The 16,740-nt window shown below is 46.1% G+C and overlaps 1 protein-coding gene across 1 annotated transcript in view; it reads right to left on the bottom strand.

Annotated features, from left to right (window-relative positions):
• LOC144480958 (uncharacterized) overlaps positions 1-16,740 on the bottom strand; it is a 123,368-nt gene that overhangs the window by 83,670 nt on the left and 22,958 nt on the right. The window contains 1 exon segment of the mRNA XM_078200572.1: positions 6,820-7,128. Within this exon segment, the coding sequence (XP_078056698.1) occupies positions 6,820-7,128 (309 nt within the window).

Here is a 16,740-nt window from a genome sequence, read left to right as displayed (position 1 = left end):
TTTAAAAATATTCACCTAAATGCTTGTGGAAGCTGCAGAGCTATCAGAAATTGTATAAATAAATAATTTCTTCAATCATTTTGATCAGCTGGAGGACATTATATTCTGTCAAATCTGCCTCAAGAATAAGGTTGATTCTTCTGTCCAATCAAGATGAGTAAGAAGGAAAGCCTTATTAAAGTCTTATTCAATCTGTCTTTTTGAATCAGTATCATGCATTATCCAAATATATTAATTAAATATTGTGTTAATTAGATACCAGCCAGTCACAGATTTAATCGGTAGAGAGCCTTAATTATGTTCGTTAATGAATCAGTAGTTACATTAAACAATCAGTTTTATTTGCTGTGAAAATGTAAAAGTTTAATTGCTGTGTATGTAATGAATGTGCAGTGAAGATAAATGTACTGGCGAGAGAGACCTTCCAGCTCTGATTAGCCTCAACATTTGAAACTGTGTAAATAAGGGATTGTACAGAATCAGATAAAGGGATAGCATGAACTAGTTCTATTGTATTCCTGTCTTTAAAAATGGGACAGTAAGAAGTCTCACAACACCAGGTTAAAGTCCAACAGAAACCTGTTAGACTTTAACCTGGTGTTGTGAGACTTCTTACTGTGCTTACCCCAGTCCAACGCCGGCATCTCCACATCATTAAAAAATGGGCAGCACGGTGGCACAGTGGTTAGCACTGCTGCCTCACAGCGCCAGGGACATGGGTTCAATTCCGGCCTTGGGTGACTGTGCGGAGTTTGCACATTCTCCCCGTGTCTGCGTGGGTTTCCTCCGGGTGCTCTAGTTTCCTCCCACAGTCCAAAGATGTTCAGGTTAGGTAGATTGGCCATGCTAAATTGCCCCTTAGTGTCCCAAGATGTGTAGGTTAGGGAGAATTCGTGGGGTAAATACTTATGGGATTATGGGGAACAGGTCTGGGTGGGATTGCTCCTTAGTGTCAGGGGGATTACGTGGGGTTACAAGGATAGGGCCTGGGTAGGATTGTTGTCTGTGCAGACCCGATGGGCCGTATAGCCTCCTTCTGCACTGTGGGGATTATATGATAATGAGAAAAGTCAGTAATTGGGGGTCTGTTATATATTTAAAAGGAGTGCATGGTTGCTTTAAGAGCTGATCACATGATTTTATGGTTGTTTGGGAGAATGAACTCAGAAGAATCATTCCACACTCGAGCCTGATTCAATCGACAAACAGTTTATTGAGTTATGCCAGTGGGGAGAAGCCACAGGGGCTGACCATGTGTAACTCCACCCAACACAGAATATCATCAATTCTTATACAGTTACTCAGCTCATCCCGGCTGGACACAATCCAATCAGATTACATACATTACATAAAGGTCCAATGAAATGAATAAGTGGGCATCATGAGGCTGTGTGATCAGCTCATGAACAGATAGGTTTCCTCTCTCATGTTTCCCAGACCCCCGTCCTTGGGTCTTCTCTGCAATAAACATCGGCTCCTTTGTCTCAACTTTGTCTCTGCCTAGTAACTAGAGGCAGCTGCCTGGGGGAGGCTGAAGTGGGAGGCCCTGCTGAGTGAGCTGTTTTCTCTGTCTGTATTACTGAGTAGCCATGGTGTGGAGATGCCGGCGTTGGACTGGGGTAAACACAGTAAGAAGTCTCACAACACCAGGTTAAAGTCCAACAGGGTTATTTGGTTGCAGGTTTATTTGGCATTTGTGGCTTTTGCTACCAAATAAACCTGTTGGACTTTAACCTAGAACATAAGAACATAAGAAATAGGAGCAGGAGTAGGCCATCTAGCCCCTCGAGCCTGCCCCGCCATTCAATAAGATCATGGCTGATCTGAAGTGGATCAGTTCCACTTAACTGCCTGATCCCTATAACCCCTAATTCCCTTACCGATCAGGAATCCATCTATCCGTGACTTAAACATATTCAACGAGGCAGCCTCCACCACTTCAGTGGGCAGAGAATTCCAGAGATTCACCACCCTCTGAGAGAAGAAGTTCCTCCTCAACTCTGTCCTAAACTGACCCCCCCTTTATTTTGAGGCTGTGCCCTCTAGTTCTAGCTTCCTTTCTAAGTGGAAAGAATCTCTCCACTTCTACCCGAACAACCTGGTGTTGTTAGACTTCTTACTATGTTTACTGAATAGCCCCTGGAATGTGGTCAAGTCAGCTAGCCCCATGATGTTTCTCGAACTGTGATACTCAATTGTGATTAGTATTGTATATTGCTAGTATGAAAAGAAATATCTATACATCTAATCATATGTATTGCCGGTGCCTTTGCCTTGGGCCCATCTCAACAATCCCCCCCTTTGGGTAATGGACTAGCCCTAATCCCATTAACCGACACCATTAGTTCACCATTAGCCCCCCCCCCCCCCCCCCCCCCCCCACCGCCTTTAGTTCAGCCGCCCGGTCTATGGACATGATCGGTTTCTAATTTGTTCCTCGAGGGTGCTAATCATCGATCGATATCATTTCCCATTGTGCCCGATTTTGTGCAAAACCATGTAAATTAAATCAAAGAACTCAGGGATCCCATAGTCCCCTTGACTGGCCTTCGGAGGCGTCAATTACTTGTGGGACCCTCCCTCTCATTAAAGTTTTTATCTGTTACTTCTTGCTAAGATTAAAGAACACTTTGATATCTCCCTTCCCACTTGTCAAGGATGGGGGAATATGGTGTCTATGTTTTGGACAGGTTATTGGAAGGTTACAATTATTCCTCTCTTGTTATTTGGAATGAGTTACTTTACTTTCTTTATAACCTTAAAACACATCTCAGTGATTGGTCTGTTCAGTGTAACAGTACATTCAACTAACAGATTTTTTAAAAAGTTTATTTATTAGTGTCACAAGTGGGCTTACATTAACACCGCAATGAAGTTACTGTGAAAAACCCTAGTCGCTACACTCTGGCGCCTGTTTGGGTACACTGAGGGAGAATTTAGCATGGCCAATGCACCTAACCAGCACGTCTTTCGGACTGTGGGAGGAAACCAGAGCACCCGGAGGAAACCCACGCAGACATGAGGAGAACGTGCAGACTCCGCACAGACAGTGACCCAAGCTGGGAATCGAACCCGGGTCCCTGGCGCTGTGAGGCAGCAATGATAACCACTGCGCGTTTCCAAATATCAGGAGTGGGATTTGAACCCACAACCCTAGAAAGGGACCAGAACTCATCAGGACTCCACAAGGGAAACAACCATATTGCTTATTTCTAGCGTTTCAGACCACTCGGCCATCCTGACAACTTGCTAAACAAATAACCTAGCTATTAAATTAATGTATTACTGTCACAAGTAGGCTTACATTAACACTGCAATGAAATTAGGTAAAAATCCCCTCGTCGCCACACTCCGGCACCTGTTCAGGTAACACTGAGGGAGAACAGATATGAAATATTTAAAAGAAGAGTTACAAAAGCTAACGACAGAAACTTCATTCTAAACTTACAAAATCAGAACTGAATTGACTTCTCTTGAGCATCACCATTTGAAGAATGAATCGTTTAATGTTGGTTTCTCTACCTCGAGGCTGAGATTTCCTGGGCGTTTGATGCCCCACATAATAACACTGCTGCTGTGTGTCCAATATCTCACACTGTGCTTTCCCCTGTAAGTGTGGACACTCGACTGGCTCGACAATCATCATCGTAACTCACAAACCATTTCCCAACCCTCCTATCATCTGTAAAGGATGAAATTGGATCTGTTGCTATGTTATTAATTCCATTAATTGATTCCTATGTGGGTAAAATGTCATTCCAACTGGATTCTTACAGGGTGAGATTTTATTCCTTCACATCTGCTCTCATTGTTATTCTTGATCACCGACATCCGGCAGAGCATCTTACCCAGGCCCTATCTCAGTAACCCCATGTATTTGCCCCACTAATCCCCCTAACCTACACGTCTCAGGACACCAAGGGGCAGTTTGGCATGGCTAATCCACCTAACCTGCACATCTTTGGACACAGTAAGAGTTTTAACAACACCAGGTTAACGTCCAACACGTTTATTTGGTAGCAAATACCATTGGCTTTCGGAGCGCTGCTCCTTCGTCAGATGGAGTGGAAATCTGCTCTCAAACAGTGCACAGAGACACAAAATCAAGTTACAGAATACTAATTAGAATGCGAATCTCTACAGCCAGCCAGGTCTTAAAGGTACAGACAATGTGAGTGGAGGGAGCATTAAGCACAGGTGGAAGATATGTGTATTGTCTCCAGACAGGACAGCCAGTGAGATTCTGCAAGTCCAGGAGGCAAGCTGTGGGGGTGACTGATAGTGTGACATAAACCCAAGATCCTGGTTTAGGCCATCCTCATGTGTGCGGAACTTGGCCATCAGTTTCTGCTCAGCGACTCTGCGCTGTCGTGTGTCGTGAAGGCCGCCTTGGAGAACGCTTACCTGAAGATCAGAGGCTGAATGCCCGTGACCGCTGAAGTGCTCCACAACAGGAAGAGAACAGACTTGCCTGGTGATTGTCGAGCGGTGTTCATTCATCCGTTGTCGTAGCGTCTGCATGGTTTCCCCAATGTACCATGCCTCGGGACATCCTTTCCTGCAGCGTATCAGGTAGGCAACGTTGACCGAGTTGCAAGAGTAGGTACCGTGTACCTGGTAGATGGTGTTCTCACGTGAGATGATGGCCTCCATGTCGATGATCTGGCACGTCTTGCAGAGGTTGCTGTGGCAGGGTTGTGTGGTGTCGTGGTCACTGTTCTCCTGAAGGCTGGGTAGTTTGCTGCGGACAATGGTCTGTTTGAGGTTGTGCGGTTGTTTGAAGGCAAGAAGTGGGGGTGTGGGGATGGCCTTGGCGAGATGTTCGTCTTCATCAATGACATGTTGAAGGCTCTGGAGGAGATGCCGTAGCTTCTCCGCTCCGGGGAAGTACTGGACGACGAAGGGTACTCTGTCCACCATGTCCCGTGTTTGTCTTCTGAGGAGGTCGGTGCGGTTTTTCGCTGTGGCGCGTCGGAACTGTTGATCGATGAGTCGAGCACCATATCCGATGAATGAACACCGCTCGACAATCACCAGGCAAGACTGTTCTCTTCCTGTGGGGGAGCACTTCAGCGGTCACGGGCATTCAGCCTCTGATCTTCGGGTAAGCGTTCTCCAAGGCGGCCTTCACGACACACGACGGCGCAGAGTCGTTGAGCAGAAACTGATGGCCAAGTTCCGTACACATGAGGACGGCCTAAACCGGGATCTTGGGTTCATGTCCCACTATCAGCAACCCCCACAGCTTGCCTCCTGGACTTGCAGAATCTCACTGGCTGTCCTGTCTGGAGACAATGCACATCCCTTTAACCTGTGCTTAATGCTCCCTCCACTCACCTTGTCTGTATCTTTAAGACCTGGTTGGCTGTAGAGATTCGCAATCTAATCAGTATTCTGTAACTTGATTTTGTTTCTCTATGCCCTGTTTGAGAGCAGATATCCACTCCATCTGATGAAGGAGCAGCGCTCCGAAAGCTAATGGCATTTGCTACCAAATAAACCTGTTGGACTTTAACCTGGTGTTGTTAAAACTCTTACTGTGTTCACCCCAGTCCAACGCCGGCATCTCCACATCACATCTTTGGACACTCAGGGGCAATTTCGCATGGGCAATCCTCCTAACCTACACATCTTAGGACACTAAGGGGGCAATTTAACATGGCCAATCCACCTAACCAGGACATCTTTGGACACTAAGGGGCAATTTATCATGGCCAATCCAGCTACCCTGAACATCTTTGGACACTAAGGGGCAATTTAACGTGGCCAATCCACTTAACCTGCACATCTTTGGACTGCGGTAGGAAACCAGAGCACCCAGAGGAAACCCATACAGACATGGGGAGAACATGCAAACTCCACAGACACACACACACATATACACACACATGCATGGCCGCAATTGAATCTGGTTCCCTGGTGCTGTGAGGCAGCAGTGCTAACCATTGCGCCACCAAGCCACCCCTTGTAATTGAGATATATAAGATGATAGCATGATATAGTGGCACAGTGGTTAGCACTGCTGCCTCACAGTGCCAGTGACCAGGGTTCAATTCCAGCCTCAGGTCACTGTCTGTGTGGAGTTTGCACATTCTCTCCATGTCTGTGTGGGTTTCCTCCGGGTGCTCTGGTTTCCTCTCACAGTCCAGAGATGTGCGGGTTAGGTGGATTGGCCACGTTAAATTGCCCCTTAGTGTCAGGGGGACTAGGAGGCTAAATACATGGAGCTACAGGGATGGGGCCTGTGTGGGATTGTGGTCCGTGCAGACTCGATGGGCCAAATGGCCTCCTTCCGCACTGTCGGGATTCTATGATAAAAAAAATTGACAAAGCAGAGGTAAAGCGGATGCTTCCTCTTGTGGGGAAACCTAGAAGAAGAGGTCATAGTTTTAGGGTAAGGGGTAGCAGATTTCAAACAGAGATGAGGAGAAAGTATTTCTCTCAAAGGGTGGTGAGTCTGTGGGATTCACAACCCCAGAGTGCGGTGGATGCCGAGACATTGAATACATTTGAGGAGGTAGAAAGCTTTTTAATTAGAAATGGGTTGAAGGATTTGGGAGAACGGGTGGGAAATTGGAGTTGGGGCAGAGCTGAGATCAGCCATGATCGTATTGAATGGCGGAGCAGACTTGAGGGGCTGAATTGTCACCTCCTTCTCCGAGTTCTTAAGGTCATTGTCTGAACATGACTCAGTCCTGGATGTGATTAATAGCAGCAGTAACAGCAGAATCCAACCCCACTCATCACTTGGCAACTCGTTGGTGTATCTGTAGGTGGGATGGCCGAGTGAATCCCTCCCCACACACAGAGCAGGTGAACGGTCTCTCCCCAGTGTGAACTCGCTGGTGTGTCTGGAGGCTGTCTATCCATCTGAATCTCTTCCCACACACAGAGCAGGTGAATGGTTTCTCCCCAGTGTGAACTCGCTGGTGTTTCTGCAGGCTGGATAACTGTGTGAATCCCTTCCCACAATCAGAGCAGGTGAATGGCCTCTCCCCAGTGTGAACTCGCTGGTGTATCTGGAGGCTGTCTATCCGTCTGAATCTCTTCCCACACACAGAGCAGGTGAATGGTCTCTCCCCGGTGTGAATTCGCTGATGTTCCCACAGGCTGGATGACGTTCTAAACCTCTTTGTGCAGTGAGAGCAGCTGAACGGCCTCTCCTCAGTGTGAATGCGCTGGTGGATCATCAGGTCCCGAGAGCTGATAGGTCTCTCCTGGGTATGAGTCAGGCTGTGACTCAGCCAGCTGGATGAATGAGTGAATCCATTCCAACACACACAGTAGGTGAATGGTCTCTCCCCAATGTGACTGTGCCAGTGAATTTCCAGCTGAGATGGAGATACGAATCCCTCTCCACAATCCCCACATTTCCACGGTTTCTCCATGATATAGGTCCTTATGATTCTGCAAGTTGAATAGTCAGTTAAGTCTCACTCAGAACACCTGAACGGTCTCTCCCCGTTGTGAATGCTGTGATGTTTACTCAGGCTGTGGAACTGGTTAAAGCTCTTTCCACAGTGAGTACACTGGAACAGAGATAGATAGGTTCTTGATTGATAAGGGGAACAGGGGTTATGGGAAAAAGGCAGGAGAATGGGGATGAGAAAAATATCGGACATGATTGAATGGCGGAGCAGACTCGATGGGCCGAGTGGCCTAATTCTGCTCCTATGTCTTATGGTCACTCTCACTCCGGTGTGTGTGTGTCTCGGTGCTTTTCCAGTTATACTGATGTTCAAAGTCTTCTGAAGCAGGCAGAACAGAGAAACATTTCTCCTTCTAGATTCAATGGCCGATGATATTCAGATCCCAATAATTTGAGAGAGGATGCGGATTTCGCTGTGAGATTTCTATCTGTAATTCCTCCTCTTCCATATCCTGTGAAAACAATTTCTACAAATCATTAGTATCAGTACAGGATAGAAATTCAGAACAGACAATTTGAGTTTCTGTGGAACATTCTTTACTCTCCCCCAGAGTAAATCTCCATCCCACACAGTCCCTCCATTCTCATTCTACTGTATCTAATATTCACCCTCCCAATTCTCCTGAAGGTGCTGATTGAGGCTGATTGACAGATTCATGCTCACTGCTTCCTGTCCTGGCATTCTCCAAGGTGGTCTTCATGACACACGACAACGCAGAAGAATCGCTGAGCAGAAACTGATAGCCAAGTTCTGCACACATGAGGACGGCCTCAACCAGGATCTTGGGTTCATGTCACACTATCTGTAACCCCCACGACTTGCCTGGGCTTGCAAAATCTCACTAACTGTCCTGGCTGGAGACAATACACATCTCTTCAACCTGTGCTTAACCCTCTCTGCACTCACATTGTCTGTACCTTTAAGACTTGATTACCTGGAAAGACTCGCATTCCAACCTTGTGAATTGAGTTTGTGTCTGTATATGCCCTGTTTGTGAACAAAACTCTTCACTCATCTGATGAAGGAGCCTGAGACTCCGAAATATAGTGCTGCCAAATAAACCTGTTGGACTTTAACCTGGTGTTGTGAGACTTCTTACTGCCCTGGACACACAGAGAGCTGGAAATCTCCATGCAGGCTGCCAGACAGATATATGTCTATCTGACTGGACTAAAAATGTGTGGAATATACAGACCGAATTCACTTCATTCCCTTCAGTTGCTGCAAGTCCCCAATTTCCCCCAGAATGAGAAAAGAAATGGAAAGGGGGAAACATTGATTTCCCCCCAGATGTTGTCCAGAGGAGGAAGTTTCACTCTGAAGCTCATTGGACAACTTCCGCACGGTGACGTCACAATGGAGCCTGCCTGAGTACTGCAGCAACTGAAGGGAAAGGAAGTGAATCCAGGGAGGGTGCAGATTGTGGAAAGGTTGGCCCAGGTCTCTCTCTCTGAAATACATTTGACATCCTTTGCTCCCTCAGCTTGACACATTGATTTGTCTGGCTAAAAGAATGGTCTCATTCCTAATCTTCACAATTAAAGGGCTGGTTTCCCCAGGAGATGGCTGACATTTAAGTGAACGATAAATTAATACAGGACAGAGATCACAGAATATGACATCAGAGAAGAGGCCCTTCACCCCATCGAGTCTGCACCAACGCATGAAAGGCCCTGACCTGCCCACCTAACCCCACTTGCCAGCGCTTGGCCCATAGCCTTGAATGTTATGACGTGCCAAGCACTCATCCAGGTAGTTTTTAAAGGATGTGAGGCATCCCACCTCCACCACCCTCCCAGGCAGCGCATTCCAGACCGTCACCACCCTCTGGGTAAAAAATCTTTTCCTCAAATCCCCCCTAAACCTTCCACACCTCACTTTTAACTTGTGTCCACTTGTAACTGACCCGTCAACTAAGGGGAACCACTGCTCCCTATCCACCCTCATAATCTTGAACACCTCAATCAGGTCGCCCCTCAATCTTCTCTGCTCCAACGAAAACAACCCAAGCCCATCCAATCTCTTTATAACTTAAATGTTCCATCCCAAACAACATCCTGGTGAATCTCCTCTGCACCCCCTCCAGTGCATTCATGTCCTTTCTATAATTTGGCGACCATAACTGCAAACACTACTCCAGCTGTAGCCTCACCAAAGTTCTATACAACTCCATCATGACCTCTCTGCTTTTGTAATCTATACCTCGATTGATAAAGACAAGTGTGACGTATGCCTTTCTCACCACCCTATTTACCTGCCGTGCCAGAGATCTATGAACAAACACACCAAGGTCCCTTTGTTCTTTATAACTTGCCAGTGTCAGACCTTTCATACTTCCTTGTCAAATTACTCCTTTCAAAGTGCATCACCTCACACTTTTCAGGGTTAAATTCTATCTGCCACTCATCCGCCCATTTCACCATCTCGTCTATATCTTCCTCTAACCCAAGACTGTCAACCTGTTAACCACCTGGCCAATCTTTGTGTCATCGGCAAACTTACTGATCATACACCCCCACATAGTCATCTATGTCATTTATATAAATGACGAACAATAAGTAAAGTTTATTTATTAGTCACAAGTAGGCTTACATTCACACTGCAATGAAGTTACTGTGAAAATCCCCTAGTCGCCACACTCCGGTGCCTGTTCAGGGCGGTCCAGCACGGATCCCTGTGGTACGCCACTGGTCACTGGCCTCCAGTCACTAAAGCAGCCATCTGTCACCAGCCTCTGTCTCCTATCATAGAAAGAACCATAGAAAATTACAGCTCAGAAACAGGCCTTTTGGCCCTTCTTGTCTGTGCCAATCGCTAAGCCAATTATGAATCCACCTTATCAAATCACCCTGAATCCCATGTGCATTAGCCTTCTTAATAAGTCTCCCGTGTGGGACTTTGTCAAAGGCTTTGCTGAAATCCATGTAAACTACATCAACCACATGACCCTCATCCACACACTTGGTTACATGCTCAAAAAATCCAATTATGACCTACCTCTGACAAAACCATACTGACTATCCCTGATCAAACCTTGCCTCTCCAAATGGAGATAGATTCTCTCCTTCGTCTCAGGACAGAGACCCCTCACGTCTCAGACCATGTTTTCCAGATTCTTAAGGGGGAGGGGAAACAGTCACAAGTCGTGGTACACATTGGTACCAACGACATAGGTAAGAGAAGGGACGGGGATTTAAAACAGGAATTTCGGGAGCTGGGCTGCAAGCTCAGAGCCAAGACAAAATATGTGGTCATCTCTGGTACGTTGCCGGTGCCACGTGATAGCGAGTTGAGGAACAGGGAGAGAGTGCAGTTAAACATGTGGTTGCAGGGATGGTGTAGGAGGGAGGGTTTCAGATATGTGGATAATTGGAACACATTCTGGGGAAGGTGGGACCTGTACAAACAGGACGGGGTGCACCTGAACCAGAGGGGCACCAATATCCTGGGAGGGAAATTTGATACGGCTCTTCAGGGGGGTTTAAACTAATTTGTCAGGGGAGTGGGAAAAGGAGTTGTAGTCCAGAAGTCAGTGTTGAGGGTGGTGAGGTATTGGGGAAGGTATCAGGGTCAAGGGTGGGTACCGGTAGACAGGAAAGTGGGTTGAAGTGTGTCTACTTCAATGCAAGGAGCATCCGTTACAAGGTAGATGAACTTGGGGCGTGGATTGGTACTTGGGACTACGATGTTGTGGCCATTACGGAGACATGGGTAGAACAAGGACAGGAATGGTTGTTGGACGTTCCAGGGTATAGATGTTTCACTAAGTGTAGGGAAGCTGGTAAAAGAGGTGGAGGAGTAGCATTGTTAATCAAGGATAGTTTAACGTCTGCGGAATGGCACTTCGAGGGGGATCTGCACACTGAGGTAATATGGGCTGAGGTTAGAAATAGGAGTTTACTATAGGCCCCCAAATAGTAATAGAGATGTGGAGGAAGAAATTGCTAAGCAGATTATGGATATGTGTGGGGGTCACAGGGTAGTTGTCATGGGGGACTTTAACTTTCCAAATATTGATTGGAACCTTTGTAGGTCAAATAGTTCGGATGGGGCAGTTTTTGTGCAGTGTGTGCAGGAGGGTTTCCTGACACAATATATGGATAGGCCGAGAAGAGGTGAGGCCACATTGGATTTGGTACTGGGAAATGAACCGGGCCAAGTGTTAGATTTGGTTGTGGGAGAGCACTTTGGAGATAGTGACCACAATTCGGTGTCTTTTGTTATTGCAATGGAGAGGGATAGGGCCGTACGGCAGGGCAAGGTTTACAATTGGGGGAGAGGTAAGAATTAGGGGGCATAAGTTGGGAACAGAAACTGTCAGGGAAAGGCACCAATGAAAAGTGGAACTTTTTTAAGGAACAAATACTGGGTGTCCTTGATAGGTATGTCCCTGTCAGGCAGGGAGGAAATGGCCGAGTGAGGGAACCATGGTTCGCGAAAGAGGTGGAAGGTCTTGTGAAAAGGAAGAGGGAAGCTTATGTAGGGATGAGGAAACAAAGTTCAGATGGCTCGATTGAGGGTTACAAGTTAGCAAGGAACGAGCTGAAAAAGGGGCTTAGGAGAGCTAGGAGGGGACATGAGAAGTCCTTGGCGGGTCGGATCAAGGAAAACCCCAAGGCTTTTTACTCTTATGTGAGGAATAAAAGAATGACCAGGGTGAGGTTAGGGCCGGTCAAGGACAGTAGTGGGAACTTGTGTATGGAGTCAGTAGAGATAGGCGAGGTGATGAATGAATACTTTTCTTCAGTGTTCACCAAGGAGAGGGGCCATGTTTTTGAGGAAGAGAAGGTGTTACAGGCTAATAGGCTGGAGGAAATAGATGTTCGGAGGGAGGATGTCCTGGCAGTTTTGAATAAACCGAAGGTCGATAAGTCCCCTGGGCCTGATGAAATATATCCTCGGATTCTTTGGGAGGCAAGGGATGAGATTGCAGAGCCTTTGGCTTTGATCTTTGGGTCCTCGCTGTCCACGGGGATGGTGCCAGAGGACCGGAGAATGGTGAATGTTGTTCCTCTGTTTAAGAAAGGGAATAGAAATGACCCTGGTAATTATAGACCGGTTAGTCTTACTTCAGTGGTTGGTAAATTGATGGAAAAGGTCCTTAGGGATGGGATTTACGACCATTTAGAATGATGCGGATTAATCCAGGATAGTCAGCACGGATTCGTGAAGGGCAAGTCATGCCTCACAAATTTGATAGAATTTTTTGAGGAGGTAACCAAGTGTGTTGATGAAGGTAGGGCAGTTGATGTCATATACATGGATTTTAGTAAGGCGTTTGATAAGGTCCCCCATGGTCGGCTTATGATGAAAGTGAGGAGGTGTGGGATAGAGGGAAAGTTGGCCGATTGGATAGGTAACTGGCTATCTGATCGAAGACAGAGGGTGGTGGTGGATGGAAAATTTTCGGATTGGAGGCAGGTTGCTAGCGGAGTGCCACAGGGATCAGTGCTTGGTCCTCTGCTCTTTGTGATTTTTATTAATGACTTAGAGGAGGGGGGCTGAAGGGTGGATCAGTAAATTTGCTGATGACACCAAGATTGGTGGAGTAGTGGATGAGGTGGAGGGCTGTTGTAGGCTGCAAAGAGACATAGATAGGATGCAAAGCTGGGCTGAAAAATGGCAAATGGAGTTTAACCCTGATAAATGTGAGGTGATTCATTTTGGTAGGACTAATTTAAATGTGGATTACAGGGTCAAAGGTAGGGTTCTGAAGACTGTGGAGGAACAGAGAGATCTTGGGGTCCATATCCACAGATCTCTAAAGGTTGCCACTCAAGTGGATAGAGCTGTGAAGAAGGCCTATAGTGTGTTAGCTTTTATTAACAGGGGTTGGAGTTTAAGAGCCGTGGGGTTATGCTGCAACTGTACAGGACCTTGGTGAGACTACATTTGGAATATTGTGTGCAGTTCTGGTCACCTCACCATAAGAAGGATGTGGAAGCGCTGGAAAGAGTGCAGAGGAGATTTACCAGGATGCTGCCTGGTTTGGAGGGTAGGTCTTATGAGGAAAGGTTGAGGGAGCTAGGGCTGTTCTCTCTGGAGTGGAGGAGGCTGAGGGGAGACTTAATAGAGGTTTATAAAATGATGAAGGGGATAGATAGAGTGAACGTTCAAAGACTATTTCCTCGGGTGGATGGAGCTATTACAAGGGGGCATAACTATAGTGTTCGTGGTGGGAGATATAGGAAGGATATCAGAGGTAGGTTCTTTACGCAGAGAGTGGTTGGGGTGTGGAATGGACTGCCTGCAGTGATAGTGGAGTCAGACACTTTAGGAACATTTAAGCGGTTATTGGATAGGCACATGGAGCACACCAGGATGGTAGGGAGTGGGATAGCTTGATCTTGGTTTCAGATAAAGCTCGGCACAACATCGTGGGCCGAAGAGCCTGTTCTGTGCTGTACTGTTCTATATTCTATGTTCAGAATCTTCTCCGGTAGTTTCCCAACCACAGACGTGAGACTGGTAGTTCCCTGGCTTGTCTCTATAACCTTTCTTAAATAGTGGGACCACATTAGCTGTTCTCCAGTCCTCTGGCACCGGGGAGGTGCCACAGGACATCTTGACTACCATCGACACCGCAAACTGCCGGCTCCAAGTGGAGAGGATCTACATCATGACCTCCCTGGTGACCCGGGGGGAATTGAAAATTTGGGTCAGAGCCCCTGCAATTTCCTCCCATGCCTCCCACAACAGCCTGGGACATAATTCATCCGGACCTGGAGACTTGTCCAATTTTAAGCCTGCCAATACCTTGCCACTCCCTATGATTTTCTCCAGAGCCTCTCAGTTTCTCTCCCTGAGTTCCATAACTACCTCCTCATTCTCATGGGTGAAGTCAGATATGAAATATTCATTTAACACCCTACCAATGTCCTCAGCCTCCACCCACAGATTTCACCCTTGGTCCCTAATGGGGCCTACTCTTTCCTTCGTTATCCTCTTCCCATTGATATACTTATAGAATATCTTAGGATTTTCCCTACTTTTACCAGCCAGAGCTTTCTCATATCCCCTCTTTGCTCTCCTAATTGTTTTCTTAAGTTCCATCCTGCACTTTCTGTACTCTACTAATGCCTCCACAGACGTACTCCCCTTATACATATTAAAGGCCTCTCTTTTCCTTCTCATTGTATCCTGAATGTATCTGGTGATCCATGGTTCTCTGGGTTTGTTACACCTTCCTATTGCCCCAGAGGGAACGTGTTGGGCCTGTACCTTCCCCATTTCATCTTTGAACTGCTCTTCTGTAGATTTCTGGGGCGGCACGATAGCACAGTGGTTAGCACTGCTGCCTCACAGTGCCAGGGACCCGGGTTCGATTCCCGGCTTGGGTCACTGTCTGTGTGGAGTTTGCACGTTCTCCTCGTGTCTGCGTGGGTTTCCTTCCACATTCTGAAAGACGTGCTGGTTAGGTACATTGACCCGAACAGATGCCAGACTGTGGCAACTAGGGGAATTTCACAGTAATTTCATTGCAGTGTCAATGTAAGCCTTAATTGTGACTAATAAATAAACTAATAGTAGATTTTCCCAAAGTAACTCGTTCCAGTCTACCTTGGCCTGGTCCTGCCTTATTTTGTTAAAATCTACTCTCCCCCCAATCCCAAACCTTTTTCTGCAACTTGTCAGTTTCTTTGTCCATAACAAATTTGAATTGAACCATGTTGTGATCGCTATCACCAAAATGCTCCCCCACCAAACACATCAACCACTTGTCCGGCTTCATTCCCCAGAATTAGGCTCAGCACAGCTCCTTCCCTTGTTGGATCCTCCACATATTGACCGAACAAGTTTTCCTGTATACATTTTAAGAGCTCTACTCCATCTAAACCCTCAACATGATGGCTATCCCAATTAATGTTGGGAAAGTTGAAATCACCTAATATAGTTACCCTTTTATTATTTTTACACCCTTCTGCAAATTGCGCACATATTTGCTCTTCAATTTCTTGCTGACTGGGAGATATGTCTAGTGTTATTATATGGTACAGATTAGATATATTATTTATGGTTCTGTAATAAAGTACATTTAATATTATTTCTAGTCTTGCAATGCAGCACTGAAGCTATGTTATATATTTCCACTCAGAGTCATTACAGCGCAGAAGGAGTCCAATCGGTAACTCTATGTCCATGCTGACTCAATGTAAGGCAATCCAGTCTGTCCCAATGCCCTTCCAGGACAGAATCATGTCTGATGTTCTTATATGGTGCAGATTAGATATATTATTTACAGCTCTGTAATAAAATGCACTGATAACAACTGGCTGTGTGATATTGGACTGTAACTACGTTATATATTTCCAGCAATCTTTCCCTCAGTGAATTGTTAGTATCTAGATTTCTCTTCCATAGGGACCAGTGGAGGGATTGAATATATTCAAGGATGAGTTAGACAGTTTTTGAATGACAAGGGAGTCAAGAATTATTGGGAACGGGCTGGAAAATGAAGAGAAAGCTAAGATGAGGAGGAATTTCTTCACTCAAGGATGTAGTTAAGTTTTGAAATTCATTACCCCAGAGGACTATGGAGCCTCCATCATCAAGAATTTTCAAGAGAGAGATATTGAAGATATCAAGGGATATGGGGGACAGTGTGGGAAATGGTGCTGCGGTAGATCAACTAACTCTCAATGAATGGTTGAGGCAGTTTGATGGGCTGAATGGCCAACTACCTGGGAGGGGGGGAGGGGGGGAGAGAGGGGGAGGGTGAGTGGGGAGAGGGAGGGGGAGGGGGGAGGGAGGGTCAGTTTGTGTTGGGATATAACTGTGTCACTATTTGTGACTAATAAATAAACTTTGAATTTTGTGGTTGCATTTCAGTGGCCCTAATTTATCCATTAACATCTGTTTCTCAATCACCGTAACGGCACTTCTTCAGTCAATATAGAAGTCACTTCCCTCCCTTTACTAGATGTTTTTATTTTAGTACAAGCGGTTCCACCTTCCTACCGCTGGGGGAATCTCTATCTCCCCAAGTTGTCTTTTCTAATCGATTCTCCCTATCTTTGATTTGATTTGAATTATTATTCCACATGCATTGGTATACAGTGAAAAGTATTGTTTCTTGCACACTATACTGGTCATAGAGAAGGAAAGGAGAGAGTACAGAATGTAGTGTTACAGTCATTGCTAGGGTGTAGAGAAAGATCAACTTAGTGCAAGGTAAGTCCATTCAAAAGTTTGACAGCAGCAGGGAAGAAGCTGTTCTTGAGTCGGTTGGTACGTGATCTCAGACCTTTGTATCTTTTTCCAAATGGAAGAAGGTGGAAGACAGAATGTTCGGGGTTTGTGGGATCCTTAA

The sequence above is a fragment of the Mustelus asterias genome, chromosome 30, assembly GCF_964213995.1.
Source record: "Mustelus asterias chromosome 30, sMusAst1.hap1.1, whole genome shotgun sequence".
Taxonomy (NCBI): domain Eukaryota; kingdom Metazoa; phylum Chordata; class Chondrichthyes; order Carcharhiniformes; family Triakidae; genus Mustelus; species Mustelus asterias.
The sequence above is the reverse complement of the archived record's forward strand: the minus strand, read 5'-3'. Positions and strand labels throughout refer to the sequence as shown.